At 43.2% G+C, this 20287-nt stretch overlaps 1 protein-coding gene across 1 annotated transcript; it reads right to left on the minus strand.

Annotated features, from left to right (window-relative positions):
• Positions 1 to 1105: 1105 nt before the first annotated feature.
• Positions 1106 to 12783, minus strand: LOC141117794 (tyrosinase-like). Its single transcript, XM_073610825.1, has 5 exons — positions 12697 to 12783; positions 8782 to 9600; positions 6779 to 6992; positions 5495 to 5636; positions 1106 to 2879 (listed from the first exon to the last, which is right to left on the minus strand). The coding sequence occupies exons 2-5, from the start codon at positions 9574 to 9576 to the stop codon at positions 2699 to 2701; spliced, it is 1332 nt and encodes a 443-aa protein (XP_073466926.1). The 5' UTR covers positions 9577 to 9600; positions 12697 to 12783; the 3' UTR covers positions 1106 to 2698.
• Between the last annotated feature and the right edge of the window lie 7504 nt (positions 12784 to 20287).

The following is a 20287-nucleotide window of genomic DNA, read 5'->3' on the forward strand; positions in this document are numbered from 1 at the left end:
CCATTGCAGAGAGGACTTGGGTGCCTGCTTGTGATGTTCATGCCCCACAGCTGGTGAAGTCTTTCCACGATAGGCACCCATCCAAACCCAAATAGGTTTGGAGCATCTTTGTGTGGGGGGTACTGTCACACCGTGTCTGGGATTTGATCCTGGGGCCTGGTGTTCGCAGATGGTTTTCTATTGCCTGAACCACCAGGGAGCTTGCTTGTTGGTAGAATCCTTGTTATGTTCTCTCCATGAGTTTGGATGTTGGCTCCACCCTGGGACCAGCTGTTGGTAGTCATCTGATCAGTGACCCTATAAATCTTCACTTTCCCTTCCTATCCTTGCCCTAGTATAGGTTCCTGTTCGTGCTAGTTTGGTGGATGCTATTTGATTCTGGTTGCTGACTTTGCTTGTTCCTGACTCTGATTCTTGGATTACCCCTTGGATTTACGCTGATCTCGTTGCCGACCTTGCCTGTTTCCGACACTGCCTTCTGGTTGACCCCTGTGTACTTCTGCCTTGGTCCGCTGTCTTGGATTGTCCTTTCACTCACCGGGTTCCTGTCTTCGGCCTCTACTAGCCATGAGTTTTTTGCTGGTGGTTCCTTGTTAGGCTGTTTGCACCATCTATTGCGGTCCCTTTATACAGGCTGCAGGATCTCAACCATCCCTCCACCTGATACTGGGATAAAAAGACAGGAAAACCGGAGTGATGGTTGGAATCTCCTGGCAGACTTGACAGGTTCCAGGGAAAGATATCATAGATGAAGCATCAACAAAGCTGTATGTATCTTTGTGATGAACAAGACATCAAAGTTTTGACCAGCGCCAAGTAGCTGAAGAACCTTTTCCTTTCCATTAAATACATTTCTCGAATTTCCCTGACCCAATTACACACTCACGAGATTAATCATGAGTCAGGATAAAGTTTGTCTACTCTCACAGTAGTAGAACACACTAGAGAATGCTACACTAATTATTAATTTATGATGAAAATCCTGAATTTATAATTATAACTATTCATTATTGTATTTTTCTGTGTATAGAAAAAGGATATGATAGTTGATAGGTGGAATGAATACTGTACAAATGTTTTACCAAATACATTTTTATTTGATATTATTAAAATAAACCTTTTTTTTCGTTTACAAAAGTTTTATTTGGAAGATTCAAGAAAAGGTTACAAAGCAGTGAGGACAATATCCTTTAATAATACAGTAATTTACAATAGAAACAATGAGCAGATTTTGATTGACGTTCTACAGGTGTATAAAATATATGGTCAGTTTGACCATACATGAATTAAAAGTGAAACATGGATTCCACTAACATGTGCTAAGTGATAGGGTCAAATGATTAGTCAAAGCGATGTAATAAGAGAAAAAACTATTGTGACAATGACCTAAAATAAGAATGCTTTGGTGTATATGCGTTGAGGTCCGCGTTGAGTAAAGAATCATCAGAAGAAGTGGGGAGTATTAATTCCCCAAAATGCATTGGCTCTATTCTTATTCTCAATAAAGTCTGGAATCAAATTTTCTCTTGCAGTCATTGAAGGACACAGCAAAGATCATGATCGATCACCATTGGATTTTGGTGCCACCTTTTGAAGAAGGACACTAGGCAAAAAAACAAGAGCACAGCCTAGGGGCTGATAGTGAAAAAACTCCCACATCTGCAAAAAGAATCTCAGCTCTTAGCCTAGTGTCAAGGAGTAATGACCTGGGAATCTGTTTCCTTTGTGCAGGGATTTCTTTTTTTTTTCGGTTTTCCCACCCTCAATATGCACTGTTTTGGGGCATCCCAATCAGAGATCAAGTTCTCTACTGTGTCCAAAATTACAATGAAAATTTTTACATGAGATGAATAGACAGATTTGTTTTGAAAGCTTGTTGTTGTCTTGAGGTCACATGGTCATTTGAAGGGTTTGCCCACATAAAGAGCTGACCCCAGTCCCATAAGACTTGCTTCAATGGAGGATTACATCCCCTGGTATTTAGAATTGCCTTTCGCAAATGGATGAGTTTGCCTCAAGTTGTGCTCTTGTTTTTTTTTACCTAGCGTCCTACTGCTGAAGGTGCCAATGGTCAGAGATGGTCAAAGATCAAGATCTATACTGTGCCCTTCAGTGAGCTAAGAGAAGCGGATTTTACGGTGAATACAAAAAAATCCCATCTTTAATGTGTATGATTCTATGCTCAGGAACTACTCACACACACAAAAGCTTCCAGGCTGAAGAACCAGTACCCTGTTTTGTACCTTCAAGAGTTGAGCAGCCTAGGGTCCCATTTCTTATTCATAAGAGATCACCAAAGCAGGGGCCCTGGTTCTCAAAAATAAAATGAACCTTTAGTTCTGCAGAGCATCTAAAAATCGTTAAAACAATTATGTAGCAAGAAAAACTGAACGTCTGACCTCCATGCTTCTTTGAGGCTAGCGACTCAGCTGTTGTTGAAGCAATTGGATCACAATCACCGTTAAATAAGTAACATTTTAAATAATGTCAATCGTGGTAGGTTTCCTTTCCTGATTTGAATTCTTTAGTTAGAGTGTGTTATGATCTACAAAATTACATTGCAAATTCATCATTGGGGATTTATGAAGTGAGATGATTGGACAGATTTGATATGAGAGCTTGTTGTGGTTCTGAGGTTGCACACTCCAATCACACAAAGAACAGATCCCAGTCTCATAAGGCTTGCTTTATTGGTGCATTACAGCCCCTGGTATTTCGAGTAGATGTATCCAAAGTTCGTAGAGTTGCGTAGGAGGTCTTTGTTCCTGATACACGGGAGATATGGAGTGGAGCACTCGTTAGGACCTTGACCTGGTTGGTCATTTTCAGGGTACATGTTTGAAGTTGCATTGTGTTTGCAAAGCCATTCCTCGAAGATCCTACAAATATTGATGAATATGTGAAGATATGCAAAATCCATACAAAAACCAATGAGGGCTGTACCGAAAGAAATGCAAAAGTGGGCATAACCTTTTTATTAATTTACATAGGTCATTCAAATGTCAGATGTTGGTGAAGTAACTATTCATTTATAGGAGCTTTTCTTCTTCTTTTTCATGGAATGTAGATAAAGCAGAAGCCATCATTGAGTTCTTGGAGAGGTGCAGGCTGTCTGACATCCACAGAAAACTACAGAATGTTTACGGAGATGACACCATTGACAAGAGCAATGTGTACAGATGGCTGAAGACGTTCAACCACTTGACCCCCAGAAGGTTTTACCACCTTCAAGACCAGGCCATTTTTTGCTATTCAGCACTACGCTATTTTAACTGGTAACTGCACGGTCAGGTAACACTGTACCCAAATGAAATTTATATCATTCTTTTCACACAAATAGAGCTTTCTTTTGGCGGTATTTCATCGCCACTGGGTTTTTTATTTTTTACTATATAAATTTAAAAACGGCTGAACATTTTGAAAAAAAAAAAACCCTAATATTTTCTACTTTCTGTTAAAAAACATATCCAAAAAAAAAAATCAAATTTTTCAATTTCTTCATACATTTAGGCCAAAATGTATTCTAAAACATGTCTTTGGTAAAAAAAAATAAAAAAATCTCAATAAATGTATATTAATGGGTTTGCACGAACGTTATAGAGTCTACAAACTATAGTATATATCAGTGGTCTCCAAACTACGGCTCAGGGGCCGGATGTGGCACTTTGCTTGTCTTTATCTGGCGCTTGGGGCACTATTCCACCAACTGACACCAATGATGGGACACCATTCCTACCACTGACATCATTGATGGCACTATTCTTCCCATTCATACCAACAATGGGGCCTTCTTCCTCCCATTAAATCCAATGACGAGGTATTGTTTATGCCCACTGATGCCGAAGCATTTTCTACTCCCACATTCTGCCCCACCCCCCAAACCTTGAAGGACAGTAAACTGTCCCTTTGGTTAGAAAGTTTGGAGACCCCTGGTATATGTCTTGGAATTTACGCAGCTATAGATGCTATACTATAATGGCGGTGATCAGCGACTTCTAGAATAACTGTGATAGGGTGGCGAGCAATCTGGTGCTAACAGACACTGGCTGGGAGCAAGCCGGCAGCATACATATACATTGCCATGCCTTAATCTGCCGTCTAATCGCAGTATAATTACTTTGAGCAGTCAGCAGGAGGTTAAAGAAAGGGAAACCAACCTTGAAGACAAACCACATCTAAAAACATATAAATATTCTGTAGCTTTACGTAGATGTCAGGTGGTCTGCACTCTCAATGGCGGCATGTTGCTTCTGCTTGCAATCCATAATTTACCTGTAAAGAAGAAGAGCTCCTATAGAGGAAGAGTTACTCTATCAACTGATCAACTCTCTCATCAATTTGAACAACCTATGTAAGTTAATAAAAAAATGAGGCTCACTTTTGCAATACTTTCGGTACAGCCCTCGTTTTGAATAAAAAACACATGGAAACTTCAACTTAACCCCTTTCCGTCCAGGCCTTGCATCCCTTTAACCACTTTAATACCGGACACTTTCACCCCCTTCCTGCCCAGGCCAATTTTCAGGTTTCAGCGCATTCACAATTTGAATGACAATTGTGCGGTCATGCAACACTGTACCCATATGAAATTAATAGCATTTTTTTTTCACGCAAATAGAGCTTTCTTTTGGTGGTCTTTAACCGCTTGCCAACCAGCCGCGCGCAGTTGTACTGATGATCAGTGTCCTGATTATCAGTGTGAGCAGTGTGTTGTCAGTCTTGTCGGTTATTGGCAATACTTTCCTCACACAGACACAGTGCATGAGGAAAGGATTGCCGATAACCAACAAGTCCGTTTACAAGGGATCAGCTGTGATTGGACACAGCTGATCACATGGTAAAAGCCACTGTGATTGCCCTTCACAGAGCGCTCCCATTGCGGGGGAGCGGGACTTCGGTGTTCTGGGAGGAAGCCCCGAAACCTTGGCCACCATATGTGCAGTGTGTGGTCATTAAAGCCCACCCTCTTTGTTGGTGCACATATGCATTATATGGGTGGCAAGGGGTTAAAGAAACCCTATCAGGTTTCCAAAGATTTCAACCTGGTGCTCCCCTGCAATATAAGATAGAGTATACTCACCTTTCTGGCCCGTTTTCTTCTACCTCTCCTCTGTTCCAGCACTGAGGCCTCAGAAAACCTCTCCATCAGTCTTCATTTTCAGAGGCCTATGGCTGCCCACCAACATGCTGGTTTCTTTGTCAGACCCCTACATCGCTGCAAGGCTCAGTCAGTATTAGGAGATGGAGGATTGAGTTGTGAAGGTACTGTAATCACATTAATCTCTTGTAGTCTCATATAACATTTTCCCACTCTCCGACTGTCTCCTGCAATCACACCCGTAGTATGTCTCCCTTCTCTGACAATTTCCTGTGGCTCTACCAATACTGAATATTATATATGTCCCTTTGGTGATGTCATAGGCCGTAGGTTGAAGGCCCATGTATCCAGTAAGTTGCCCACCACTAATGAAACAGATTTAGAGATAAAACTTACTTGTCAATAAAACAATGGTGCAGTACAAATATAGGATCGTTACTGGAGATTGGAACTTCGCCCATCGTCCCTCCAAGGAAGTTATGGACCAGGTTATGCATGCCAATCTGACGCGTTACCCCATCTTTAGGATTTATAAAGCCTACAAAGATACAATATTACAATCATCTGGTTACATTTCCTTTCAAGCTCCCAAATCCTGCTCTTGTCCCTAATTGGGTCTTGAGCACCACTAGCTAACTTTGAGTTTGGCAAATAAAAAATGAAAATAAAAAACGTGCTAACATATGGTTATTAATATCTGCATCTGCAATGTCACATAAACCCAGGGCTGACTGCTGGGGTATTTGTTGCTGGGGGGTATAGTGTTGTTGGGGTAGTCTATTGTTGGTGGGGGATCTACTCTTGGAGGGGCATCTATTCCTATTGTTGGCTACTGGGGGATCTATTGCTGTTGTGGGGGTCTTTTGTTGTTGGTGGGGGATCTTTTGTTGTTGGGAGGGATCTACTGTTGAGGGAGGTCCATTGTTGCTGGTTGCTGGAGGGTTTGTTAATGCTGGCTGCTGGGGGTCTATTTTTGTTGTGGGGTCTATGGTTGCTCGGGGGGGTCCAACTGGGGGGATGTATCATTTTAAAAAGGAAAACAAACAGGGGGCTCACCAGCCTAGTGCATTACCTTCGCAACACTTTAATGTATATAGAATAAAAATTCATACTCACAAACGAGTATTGAGCCAAGCATAAAAGATATATATATATATATATATATATATATATATATATATATATATATATTCCACTGATTACGTTCTCCACCAAGATCAGCTGGCCAATGACAACGGTGGGATGCTTAGTCCAAATACAACTGACATGTTTCGAGGGTGTCCCCTCTTCAGAGCTCTGAAGAAGAGGGGACACCCTCGAAACATGTCAGCTGAAGTGGTACTGGGGGGCTGGTGGTGAAATGAAGACAAGGGACAGTACAACAGAAGTAAGTAGGGGGTGGAGACAATGGGTTACTCGGGGGAGGTTCCTGCACCTGTTCTCAGAGCAAAAAAAAAAGCCCTGCATAAACCTAATAAACTTGTAATGTCTATGAAGTTAATGTAACTCATTTTGGAGAGATTTCCTCTCACTTCCTGTTGCCTCTCCCAGAAAGGAAGTAAGGGGAAATTTCTCCAACGGTACAAAACAAAAAGTTTCCTACTCTGTCAAAAACATCAAAAAATTATGTTGGCTATATACACACTGTAAGAAAGTAAATTTACAATACTGATTGCTCACCTTCTAAAGCATTACGGAAGCTTCTCCTTGCTGATCTGCTGTAGGGAGGGCGGTCAAAATCTTCCCATTTCAGAGTTTCCTCCACATCTTGAATAGTGGGCAGGCTAGGGGAATCAGGACTAACGCCAGGCTTCCTATGCAGTTTTTCCATCTGATTCTGGTCGTCAGCACCCAGGCAGTAAGCTTCATCATAATTGTAACCGCTGCAAATAGACTAAAGGAGGGAAACATCAATAACCTTGTTAGTAGAGAGGGATGAATGCTTATTTTTTTGAATTTCAAAAACAGTCACTTTTTTTTTTTTTTTTGAAGCAGAACACCAAAAATGTGTAGTGTCCTCCTCTATTTAGGTTGTTTGGTTAAATTTAGATTTTGGCTTCACTTAAGTTAGTGGATTTAGTGATCTATTGGTTTTGTCTGGTCAGTATTTTCAAGCTGGCTGTTTGATTCTTCCCATCTGCTTCCGGAAGAAGAATCCAGAGTATAGGAGATTCAAATGACTGGTATGAATATTTATCATTCCCTGGCCAATTCAGGAAGGGTTCCAAGTCTGGAAGGTGGTCAGGAAGGTGAAGGTTTAGGAGGCCTTTTTAGAGTGTCCAGGAAGGGTTCCAAGTCTGGAAGGTGGTCAGGGAGGGGATGAAGGTTTAGGAGGCCTTTCTAGAGTGTTCTTTTCTCTCCAGGGAGGGTTCCAGTTCTCCTGGGACTGCTGCCCCTAGGAGAGAGTTGATTATTTATTATTCCCCAGCCAATCACTGGAAGGAAGCGTCCAGAATGTAGTTGGGGAGGTTATAAAGGTTTGGGAGGCCTTTCTAGAGTGTTCTTTTCTCTCCATGGAGGGTTCCAGTTCTTCTGGGGTTGCTGCCCCTAAAAGGGAGTTGAATATTTAATATTTCCCAGCCAATCATTGGAAGGAGGCATCCAGAAGGTGGTTGGAGAGGTAATGACGGTTTAGGAGGCCTTTCTAGAGTGTTCTTTTCTCTCCAGGGAAGAATGTTCCAGTTCTCCTGGGGTTGCTGCCCCTAGGAGATAGTTGATTATTTATTATTCCCCAGCCAATCACTGGAAGGAAGCATCCAGAATGTGGTTGGGGAGGTTATAAAGGTTTGGGAGGCCTTTCTAGAGTGTTCTTTCCTCTCCAAGGAGGGTTCCAGTTCTCCTGGGGCTGCTGCCCCTAGGAGAGAGGTAAATATCTATTATTCCCAAGCCATTCACCGGAAGGAGGCATCCAAAAGGTGTTTGGGGTGGTGATAAAGGTTTAGGAGACCTTTCTAGAGTGTTCTTTCTTCTCTAGGGAGGGTTCCAGTTCTTTTGGGGCTGCTGCCCCTTGGGGAGAGTTGGTGAGACAAGAAATTGTAGTTTGGATCTCAGCAGGAGCTCGGGCTGAGGGCCTGGAGGACATTGCTAATGAATTGTTTGCTGGAGGGCACTGTCCTGAACTCCTGGTCTAGAGAAGGATCTTTTAGCTCCCTTACTGAGGATCTACCCGAGGATGTTAGGTGGCAGACAGCTCCTGTGAGTAAAAACCTTGCTGGGTGTGCAAGGAACTATGTGCCAGGGGATGCTATATGGACTGGGACTGCTCTTATAGAGTCCTAAATATGCTGGTCATTCCATGTTACTTACAGAAAAGGCTGGTTTAAGGAAGATTAGTGTGGAGTGTGCCCCCCCCCCCCCTCCATTGACTGCTATTATTGTTTTGGAGTAACTTTTGACCCTAAACCCCTCTCCTGTTCAAGTTCTTCAGCAATAAATAGTATAAAGACATCCCCTAAACTGAGCCTGTATTGTCGGTGTGCATGGAGCTGTGCTTGTGGATGGAAGCCTCTGTACTACTGTGAGAGAACCAGTCTATTTCAGTGGCCCCTTCGGGGGTGAGCACTACACATATAACCCCCCGCCCCCACCACAAAAAAAAAAATACACCTAAAAAACAATAAAAAAAAACCCCATAAACTTAAACAAATTGTAATTGTCCTAAAACTTATCGTTTTTCCACTTACCTTCCAAAAAGCAAAATGGGAGTATTGACTTAGAAACCCTTGCACGTCATTATCTCCGAGGAAGTCATTGGTGCAGATTGAGCAGTTTTTGTCTCCTCTCCAGTCCCAATAAGGAAGGGCAAAATTTTCATCCCCCGTCAAGAGCTGAATTTGTCTCTCCAGGAAGAGGAGGCCCAATCGATGCCAACCGGGAAAAGCTGGCCCTTGATGGGCGTAGTTTGTTGTATCATCAAAGGTCCCATTCTGTAGAATTGTCTTTGTAGAGTAGTAATGGATCCAGGAAAACACATCATAGATGGAGGCATCAACAAAGCGGTACGTGTCCTTGTGATGGCGGTCTCCGGTGTAGAGGATGACAAAGTCCTGACTTTTTGTGGTTTTGGCCAACACTAAGTAGCTGAAGAATCTTTTCCTTTCGAGCAAAGAAAGTTCTCGAATTTCCTTGCGAACAACAGTGTTTTTGCGGTCACATTTTTCTCCGAAATATCCGTCCTTACAGCCACCGCAGTTGTAGCCGCTGTAATTTCCAAAGCACTCACAGGTTTTGTCGTAGTAATATTTTGGCCAGTCCAAGCGGTCATCATCATACTGGCGTACTTGGCCAGATGCAAAGGAAGTAAAGACAACCCGATCACGGCACCTGCCACGGCCCGAGCTGGAGCCGCAGAGGCTGCCGTCCTTCCAAACGGGGCAACAGGATTTGCTCCGAAGTGTGGCAGTTGTGGTACAGGCCCGTGGGAACTGACCCTGGACCAAATTACAGCAAAGAATGAGGAAAACACAGAGGACAATCATGGTTCACTGCAGAAAAACCGACCCCTGGTGAAGACAGAGGGAAAAAGAGAAATATTGTAAGTATGGTGACCGCCAAATGCATGAAACATTAAATCGTAATGATAATGTACATTCAGCAAGTAGACATTTTTCCTCTTCATGGGTGATTCCATATCACTTTGAGGAGAATACTGGGATTTCCAAAAAAAATCCACCACTGCCTGCTCACTTTTTGACTTCCTTTCTCTAACTGCAAATTCTTAAAGCATTCTATGAGCAGGAGACAGGAAAAGGGCTGTGTTTGTTGTGCACAAAGCTGAACAGCAGGAAATCTAACTACACCAGACTACCCCTAACAAAGCTATGCAATTGCTCGGAAGAACTGTAAAGTCACCAGCTGCTGTCTGCAAGTGGAAAATAAGGCTTGGTTGCATGAAATAAATTAGCTTGATTCCCCCATTAACACAGACAGTATTGATGGGGGATCCCCCCCCCAAGCCATTGTATTTTTCCAGCGGAAGGCAGAGAAGCTATTCTTGCGGAGAGAAGACAGTGAATATTGCTAGCCGCTATGCCATCATCTACAGTGCAGAAACTAGAACCTCATTTGGTGACAATGAGATCGCTGGGAAATACCAGGGCACATGCAAGGTCCACAGTTCCGTAATTGGTGGTTTCAGAAGAAAGTTGAGATGGTAGTTAAACAGGTACATCTGCTATTTTGCTTTTAATTTTTACGACATAGTCACTTAATTCTTGAGGTTGAAGGAGGGAATGGGTTGAATATGTCCAATAGCTTGTGTAGTTAGTCATGGTAGGGTCATGAGTCCACATAGGGTGGGCGGGTGACACTTCCTCCATGATCCCCTACTCTTTGGGTGCCAAGCGTGGGTCACATAGGAGGCCTACCCTGGAGTGGGTTATTCTGGGTTACGCTAGGCACCTTGAACAGGTCACTCTCCTGCATATGGGGGAACCCTTACTTATGATGTGCTCACCAATTCCCCTTGACAGAGAGGAGGTCTCTTTCAGGGATAACTCAATCTTATGGCAGACCTCTGAACCAAAAATGGCCCTACACCGTGTACACTTGAATAGACGACTGATCTTCTGTTGAGCCTCATGTCAATGCACTCCACTACCGTTACTGGGACAAGGTCATGTGCCCCCCCTCATCCTCACCCCCATATACCTCCTTCCAGCACAAATCCTGATTCCAAATACCCCCTTCCTGCATAAACTCTTCCCTCCCCCTCCCCCCTCCCACCACAAACCTTTTCTCCCATATCCCCCCTCTGAGCACAAATCCTCGTCCCATATCCCCCTTCTAGTATAAATCCCCCAAACTCCTTCCTAAAAAAAATATCTCAAAGCCCCCAACCCCCCCCCCCCAAAAAAAAATGCTCTCACCTCCAGATTCTCCTCTTAAAAAATCCTCTTAATCCCTCCCAGCATAAATCTCCCTCTCCCTCATTTAGCACAACTCCTCTTATTCCTGCTCCCAGCACAGACTTCAGACACTAGAACCTCAGCGCAGAGAGATCTCCTTCTTCTAAGGCTCCTCCTCCTATCCTGTAGGAAGACATGTTGCAGCTGAGGAGGAGTCTACAGGAAACTTCCCTCGGTGCTCTGACACTACTGTTGTTATATACATGCAGCCAGCTGGGAGAGATACGGCCTGCTAGAGTGTCAGCGATCGCTGCACTGGAGACTCAGGGACAGCCGGCAGGAGATGTGGACAAGTGGTTTGTGCTAGCTAACACTAACCTTGCAGCAACCCACTGGCACCCTCTCCTCCACATTAACACACTGCGCCTGTGGAAGGTTACCCTCTCGCCCACCCCTTGTCCAGATGCCCTCTCCACCTGTCCAGCATATCTCCTCTACCTTGAGGAGGGACCACTCATGGAGAGAGCGCCAACAACCACTCCCTCGCTGCAAGAGGCTGCCCCACCTGCCTGCGGCACACGCTTCACAACAGGCTGTTGGTAAAACCGTCATTACACTTAGTAGCAACGTGCTGTTTTCATACCCCATTGTGCTTTTACTGACCCAAGCAGTAGATTATGAGTGCTGATTACTTGCATTGCAACTCTTCAGTAACTTCAGACCAGGCAAAGGCAAACTTTCAAAAGCTTTACGGAAGATGCTTGGCATAATCATTTCCAACAAGGTGCAGTCTTTCCCCAACTACCCTAGTCCCAAACTCAGACTTGTGGCTGCCTCAGTGTAACTTCAGAGGGAAGAGTCCATACTTAGCAAAGTCCATCTTGGAATTATCCAGTAGCTGGTGTCTTTGAGCTAAACTGCAAGTCCCCAGCAATCCCCCTACACTGTGGAAGGCTCTTGAAGCCAGACTTTAATCAGCTGGAACTCTGGACTTGGCACGGCACAGCAGACTGAAAGGACAGACTCCAGCAACAGCATCAGCTGTGAAGACCCTGGGATCTGGACCTCAGTCCCTTTTTTATAATCCCTCAGGGCCAGTAGGTCGGATACAAAGAAGCCTGTCAAGAAAAACCCGGAAAAAGTAGTTAACTCCAATGCCCCATACACACGATTGGATTTTCCGACAACAAATGTTGGATGTGAGCTAGTTGGCGGAAAGTCCGGCCGTGTGTATGCTCCATCCAACATTTGTTGTCGGAATTTCCGCCAACATATGTTGGCTAGCAGGTTCTCAAATTTTCCGCCAACAAATTTTTGTTGTCGGACTTTCCGATCGCGTGTACACAAGTCCGTCGCACAAAAGTCCACGCATGCTCCGAATCAAGGACGAGCCGGTAGCGCTCAGTCTTGTAAAACTAGCGCTCGTAAAGGAGATATCACATGACTGTGTAACTTCCTTTTTATCGGCTCGCCTTACGTCTTGTACGTCACTAAGTTCGTAATTGTTGGCCAACATTTGGGTGACCGCGTGTATGCAAGACAAGTTGGAGCCAACAACCTTCCACGGTTTTGTTGTCGGAAAATCCGATCCTGTGTACGGGGCATTACCCTCCCGGTCGGGGCAGCTGCTGTCTTACTAACCAGCTTCTTTGAGGACCAAAAGTGTTGTGAATGGTTGGATGTCCTCAGTAAATGGAAAAAGGTTCAGCGTTACATAAAAAAAGACAACTACGTAAACATTAGAAAACTTACCCCAAAACTGATGTCTCTTCGGCAGGCCAAGGCTGGAAGGAGAAGGACCCACGTCTTGGCTCCTTCAGTTCTTGGATCCCAGTGACAATGACTATCTCTGCATCTTCTCCTTTTATATATATATATATAATTGGCAGAGAATGTGCAAGGCCCGAAACAGGAACTCTTCTATTTTTAGCACAGATTGTATATTCTTAAATCTCCTGATATTTTTTAATTACATTAGCCGAGTTCCTGAGGATGACAAACATTTAATCCATTATGCAATCCCAACATGATTCAATGAAAGCCAGAACAAGGTGTTAGTTCTTGGTAATGTTACACTGTCATATGCTATTTAATTAGTTATCTGTCTTTTGTTACTAGAGACATCTTGCCAACCTGCAGCGGGAGAAGAGAGACTACGTGGCGGGTTCAGGCAAAAATTTAGAAGTTCCAAAGACCCCGGGACAACCAGTGAACACATGGAAGTGAACACTACAAGTCCACCTAAGAGGAGACACCACAAATGCCAGCTATGACCTATATCTTAGCTTGTTTTGTTTGTCCTTCTGAGAGATATTATACCCAAAAATAAACATGTAATACATTGATGCTCTACCAGCCCTTAGATGTGGTGGCTGTATTAGTTTTCTCTTTTTTAGGCTTTTTTCCCTTTATTTTCACCTGGTAATCCAGCCACTAACAGGCCTCCTGCCTGAGGTTGTCTCCACTCTGGAGTAATGGAGACACCCTTGGACAGCATCATTGTCAGTATTGTGGGGGTGGGGGGGAGTGTAAGATGGACTAGTAGATTTAGATGGACTTGACTAACAAATTAAAGCTGAACTCCAGCTCACACAATTTCTAAGCCATTACAGCTGCAGTTTTTTGTTCCTTTCGGGGATAAAAGTTTTACATACATGAATAAAAGCTGATCATTGTAAGCCCCCCCTATTGGCGGTACTGTAAATGGTTTGTCCCGGCCCTCTAACTGCGACATTTGCTGGACGGCTTGGTTTGTTAAAAGAAGTTTGAAAAATAACAGACTTACTGGCAGGATCACCAGGTAAAAATAAAGGAAAAAAGCCTAAAAAAAAGAAAACTAATGCAGCCATAACATCTAACAATTGGTGAGTTGCAATATAATAAATGTTTAATAAATGTTTGGGTTTAACCATTTGCCGGCCCACTCACCATTAATATACTGCAGGTGCTGGGTTCTGGGTTTGGGGGTGTGTCCCCTGCTGACCTGTGCTGTGATTGGACACAGCACGAGTTTGTCAGCAGGTTTCAGCCAATGATTTTGGCTGGGTCCAATCACATGACAGAGCTCTGGGGAATGTCTACTAAAATTGATGAACTCACAATCTGTTTCAGCTGTGCATGGGAGCCAATCAGCTTCTAACTTCAGCTTGTTCAATTAAGCTTTGGCAATAAAACCTGGAAGCTGATTGTTTTTTTAATGCAAAATTGCACCAGATTTTGCTCTCCCCGGTATTAGTGAATAACCCACATTGTGTTTACTAGACATGTGCAATTCGCTTCGTTCCAAATTTGTTTTTTAACTAATTTGGACAAATTCATTCATTCAGGAAATGTCCGAATGAACGAAAATCCAGTTAAAGGATTATTCAGAATATTCAGAATATTCAGAAATTCCAATATTCGAAAGTTCGAAAATTCTAAATTTTGGAAATTCGGAAATTCGAAAATCTGAAAATAAGAATGAAAATCCGAAAATTCAAAAGAACGAAAATCCGAAAATAAGAACGAAAATCAGGAAATTCAAAAACCCCAAAATGTGAAAATCGGAAATAATAACTAACTAATAATAACTAAATAATTACTAAACTAATAAATTATAGGTATTGGAATTTTCTTTCAAATTTGGCTTGTTAGTGAACGCAACGAATACGAATTTATCTGAAGTTACAAATTATCCGTAATAACGAATGCCGCATCTAAATGAATGGAACGCAACAAATTTCTTTTTATTCTTATTATTTATTATTAATTCGTTCAATTCCATTTGTTTAGATGCGGCATTCGTTATTTCAGATAATTCATAACTTCGGATTAATTCATATTCGTTACGTTCACTAACAGGCCAAATTTGAAAGGAAGTTCCAATACCTATAATTTAATAGTTAGTAGTTATTATTTCGAATTTTCATTTTTTCGTTCATATTTTTTTTTGTATTTTCTTTCCTATGTTCGGATTTTTGAATTTTTGAATTTTCCAAATTTACGAAAACAAAAAACAAATGAAACGAAAACAAACAAATTTTTCGGCACTGCGCATGTCTAGTGTTTACAAGCGCACAGAAGCAGCAATCTTGTTGTTTCTTCCTCCTGAAAAGCAGGGAGAAAAAACAACCAGATTTGTGGGTAAACTCAGCACACATTACACATTGTTAGACACTCAGTTAACCCTTTGATTGCCCTTAGATGTTTAACCCCTTCCCAGCCAGAGTCATTGGTACAGTGACAGTGTACAGTATTATCATTGATCACTGTATTAGCGTCACTGGTGATGTCCGTGTCAGTTAGTGTCCCTTCCAGCCAGCGTCAGTTAGCTCCAGATTGCCCGCCACCCCAAACACAGTCACACTATAAGTCGCTGATCACTGCCATTAACAGTATAGTATCATAGCTGCATAATTCCCAGTGTATATACCATAGTTTGTAGATGCCATAACACAAACCAATCAATATAGACTTATTTATTTTTTACCAAGGACATGTAGCAGAACACATTTTTGCCGAAACTTATGAAGAAATTATGTTTAATTTTTTTTTTTTATTATATTTATTTATTTTATAACAAAGTCAAAAATATTGTGTTTTTTTTTTTTTTTCAAAATGTTGTTTTTTTTTGTTTAAATAATAAAAAATAAAAATGCAGTGATGATCAAATACCACCAAAAGAAAGCATTATTTGTGTGAAAAAAACTTAATTTAGGTACAGTGTTGCATGACTGCGCAATTACCAGTTAAATTAGCTTAGTGCTGAATAGCGAAACATTGCCTGGTCATGAACGGGGTAAAATCTTCCGGAGATCAAGTAGTTAATACCACTTTACCACTTGCTTACTGGCCAATTAAACCCCCTTCCTGCCCAGACCAATTTTCAGCGCTGTCAATCTTTGAATGACAATTGCGCGGTCATGCTACACTGTACCCATATGACATGTTCTTCTTCTTTTTTTTTCTTCACACAAATAGGAGCTTTCTTTTGGTGGTATTTAATCACTGCTGGGTTTTTTATCTTTTGCTAAAAAAAACAAAAATTATGAAAAAAAAAAACCCAGAAAATTTCCTATCAAATACTTACCGTAATTTTCCTTTTCTGATGGACTCCATGGCAGCATACGTGTGGGTTAATCCCGCCTCCTCATACCTCATAGGACCCCTCTCCCTTAATCTTTGTTCCGGGCCAGAGGCCACGTTCCATATTTAAGCCTACTCCAGCCACTGGGAGTGAACTCCTGCTGCCATGGAGTCCATCAGGAAAGGAAAATGACAGTAAGTATTTGATAGGAAATTTTCAGTTTTCCTGACAGACTCCATGGCAGCCTACGTGTGGGAAATAACTAGCCATACACACCCAGGCGGACAAAGTGCTGGACAAAAGAAAAAATAATTGTCACCGTCAACAGACAAGTTATGTAAACTAAAATTAACAGAAGACAAAGGGGCCGGCTCTACGCGTTAGTGCGCCATGAACGTGTTAATTCAAGACCATGAGGCCGCTTTGCAAATCACTTCTGGAGCAACATGTTGTGAAGCCGCCCATGATGTAGACACACTTCTAGTCGAGTGAGCTGCTACCGCTTCTGGAGGCGTCAAGCCCTTAGCTTTGTAAGCCCAATGAATGGCCTGAACAATCCATGCTGTGATAGATCTGGAAGAGGCACGCAGTCCCTTATTCTTTCCATGAAAAAAAAACAAACAGCTGGTTGGACTGATGGAACGAAACTGTAGCTTCTAGATACTGTCTCAGAGCTTTCCCGACATCTAGGGGATGAACACTGGAATCTCTGGTTGATCTGAATGTCGGAAGACCAATCTTCTGATTATCGTGAAAAACAGATGATACTTTGGGGTTTGAACCCAGCATAGGAATCAAAACTACCCGATCAGGGTAAAAGGTTAGAAATGGCTCCTTGCATCCCAGAGGACTGATTTCGGAGACCTTCTTGGCCAGTGTTATGGCCGCCAGGAAGGCAACTTTTAGAGAAAGTTCCTTGATAGAGAACTGATCTGTGTGTTTCATCTTTCTTCCTGAAACCTGTATCTTTGGGTTATTGCAAGACCCTGCAGTGGAGGAGGTGTAGTCTGCAATTTTTTTCCAAATCCTCTGGTAGATCCTGTTGGTGCCTGCTCTTCTGGCATTTAGCAATGTGGAGATGGCTCGCCTTGGCCCAAACCATCAGGTGTATATGGGCCGGACATGGATGTAATGTTGCTCCTTGCAATAGGAGATCCGGTTTGGAGGGCAGAGGAACTGGGTCCCTGAAGCTGAGTTGCGCCCACTTCACCATGTGTGTTGTTGCTACCATGGTGCTGATGATTTTCAGGCACTTTGAGACTCGAAGATGAGAGGAGGACATTGCAAGCCGAACTCTGTCCCGGATCACTGGAATTTTTTCCAGGGGCAAGGAGATGGTGTTCTTGAGTGTATCGAATTGAGCCCCGAGGAATATCAGGGACTGTGTAGGTTCTAGGTGGCTCTTTTCCAAGTTCAGTAGCCAGCCGAATTTGAGTAGATGATCTGGGATCTGTGGACTAGCAACTGCTCCCTGTCCCGATATAGCAACAGCAGGTCGTCCAGATAATGATACAGACGGATACCTCTGGTCCTGATATTAGTGCCATGACAGCCAACAAGAGTTTTGAAAACACACAAGGCGATGTCCGAAGGGGAGACAGGTGAATTGCAGATGGACTTGATCTACAGCAAAGCGAAGGAATTTCTGGAACTCGTCCGCTATCGGGACATGGAAGTAGGGGTCCTTCAGATCTATAGACACGAGCCAATTGCCTGGCTGGATTGCCTGACGGATTGTGAGTATTGTCTCCACCTTAATCTCTCTTTCTTGATGAAAGAATTCAAGTGGGTTAGATCTATAACTGGTCTCCAGGAGCCGTTCTTCTTCAAAACCATGAGGGGCGAGTAGACCCCTTGAAACCTTTCATTGGTTGGAACTGGTGTTGCCTGAGCCACTAGAGAGTCTATGTAGGACAGGAGGATTTGCTTTTTCTCTTCCAAGTAAGGCAAGGATGTGGGTATGAATCAAAAAATGGGTGGGCTGCTGAATGTCCAGGCATGGCCTGAGGAGATCGTTTTTATGGCCCAAGAATCTTTGATCGAGGCTGCCCAGATGTGCTGAAAGCGAAGTAAGTAAGTCCCGACTCTGTCTGGGCAGGCACAATATCAAAAAAACTTAGAGGCTTCCCATCAACTGGAAGGTGTCCCTTTAAAAACCTCTGGCATGAAGGCTGGTCTTTCTTCAGTCATCCAGTCAGCCAGGTCTATAGCGGCTAGCGTCCCTCGCACAATCCGATCCTTGCCTGGGCAGTGTTCTCTTCTGGTTTAGCAGGCGACAATCCTGGGGAAGGAATCCCGACTTGCCCCCTGTGGCACGGGTGATGTCACTGTCCAATTTGTTCCCAAAGAGGGACGACCCCCCAAAGGGAATCCTGCACCATGCCTGCTTGGAGGCAGGGTCGGCTACCCACGGGCGCAGCCACAAGGTACGCTTAGCCGTGACAGACGACGATCATGATCCGAGCCACCAGGCAAATTATGTCAAGGGAAGCCTCCCCCAGAAAAGTCTCCGCCAACCTTAGCTCATGTATAGGTGAACACCTGGCCATTTCTTTCCGAGATGCTCCTCAGGGATGCATCTACGTCGTCTGTCCAGGCCTCCATCACTTTGGATAGGGCTGCGAGAGCCAGAGCTGGTTTGCAAGTCATACCTGCTGTAATATAGATCCGCTTGAGGTTGGTATAAATTTTCCTCTCCGGGCCATCCCTAAAGAATACAGTATCCTCCTGTGGGAGTGTGATGTGCCTCACCAATCTCACTAGGGCTGCCTCAATGAGAGGAGCCGACTCCAGATGTTTCTCATCTTCACTTCTAAACGGATACATCTTTGATACCTTAGCAGGGAATTCTTCCTTTCGATACCACCCCATTCATCAGTAATTATTTCACCCAGTTCACCCAAGAAGGGAAAATGAGGGCGTTCTTTTTTGAGGTGCTTGAAATATTTCCTCTGTTTGGAGGGTGCCTCTACTGGCTCTTCCCATCTCAAAGCTTCTTTGACTGCTTTGACTACAGTAGCTGTGGTACTAAGGCAAATTCAAAACCAGCGCCAGGGTCATCTACCTCCGCCTCACTGTCTGAGGCTTCAATTGAGGAATGGCACGTCAAGATCATCCCCAGTAGGGACTGATACCGTGTTGCCAGCAGAGTTGTCAGAATCCACTTTACTCAAGGACTCACGGACCACCTTTCTGAACAGTGCTTCCACTCATTGGTCTCTACCCTCTCTCTCATGGCTCTAGAAAAGCATTGCTCGCAGAGCAATTTGCCTGCGGGAACCTGGCCCCGCATCCCCAGCAGGCTTAAATCTCAGAGCGGCTGGAGTGGTGTGCTCTTGATGTATATAGATCTGGTGTGTATGGATCAACGCATTTCACCCAAATGAAGGGCTTCTTCGGGATCCGCGTTTCAATACTGGCAAGTTAAATCGCTGAAATGTTAACCACAGAAGTATCACCAATTCATCACGCCTAATATAGCCACAGTCAAACCGAATGGTATATGTCCACAGGCTTGTCAATACTTATTAAAACCAAGGAAGAAACGGCAATAGATAACCACCATCAGTGAGTCTAATTTAAAGGTTATAAAACAAAGTGAAAGAGGAAAAAGAAAAATAAGAAATGCCATCCATATTGAAACCAATATACAACCAATGTGTGGTCTAAAGTGCTGCCATTTTAGGCCATACATTGGTCTGATCACGACGCTGGTGGATTGGTCTCTCTCCAGCTATACTGAAACCTGGAGTGTCCTTTATGGTTCCTGCTTGGTCCTACCTTTCGATCGTTGATGACCAAGTAACGTATATTGATTTCAATATGGATGGCATTTCTTATTTTTCTATTTTCCTTATTCACTCTGTTTCATCACCTTTAAATTAGACTCATTGATGGCGGTTATCTATTGGCGTTTCTTCCTTGGTTTTAATGAATAGTGACATGCCTGTGGACATATACCATTCTGTTTGACTGTGGCTATATTAGGCATGATGAATTGGTGATAGTCCTATTTCAGCAATTTAACGGGCCAATATTGAAACATGGATCCTGAAGAAGCCCTTTCATTTGGGTGAAACGTGTTGATACATGCACCCAAGATCTTTATGAATGATCTCATCAAAAATTCACAAATCAATGTCCATATAAATAATAAACAACTGTGCAAATTTTTCTTATCAATAACCGATAGGAGAATTTCTCCTTACCTCTTTCTCTGGGGGGCAACTCTAAAATTTTTGACCCACCTTTTTTTTCCCTCCTGGTGACAGTGGATGC

This window comes from Aquarana catesbeiana, linkage group LG13 (genome assembly GCF_042186555.1).
Source record: "Aquarana catesbeiana isolate 2022-GZ linkage group LG13, ASM4218655v1, whole genome shotgun sequence".
Lineage (NCBI taxonomy): Eukaryota > Metazoa > Chordata > Amphibia > Anura > Ranidae > Aquarana > Aquarana catesbeiana.

Coding starts and splice junctions, on each gene's coding strand:
- LOC141117794 (XM_073610825.1), bottom strand. CDS start 9,576: ATGATTGTCCTCTGTGTTTTCCTCATTCTTTGCTGTAATTTGGTCCAG. Junction 6,993..8,781: donor CCCATTTTGCTTTTTGGAAG/GTAAGTGGAAAA, acceptor TCCCTCCTTTAG/TCTATTTGCAGCGGTTACAA. Junction 2,880..5,494: donor CACCATTGTTTTATTGACAA/GTAAGTTTTATC, acceptor CAATATTTGTAG/GATCTTCGAGGAATGGCTTT.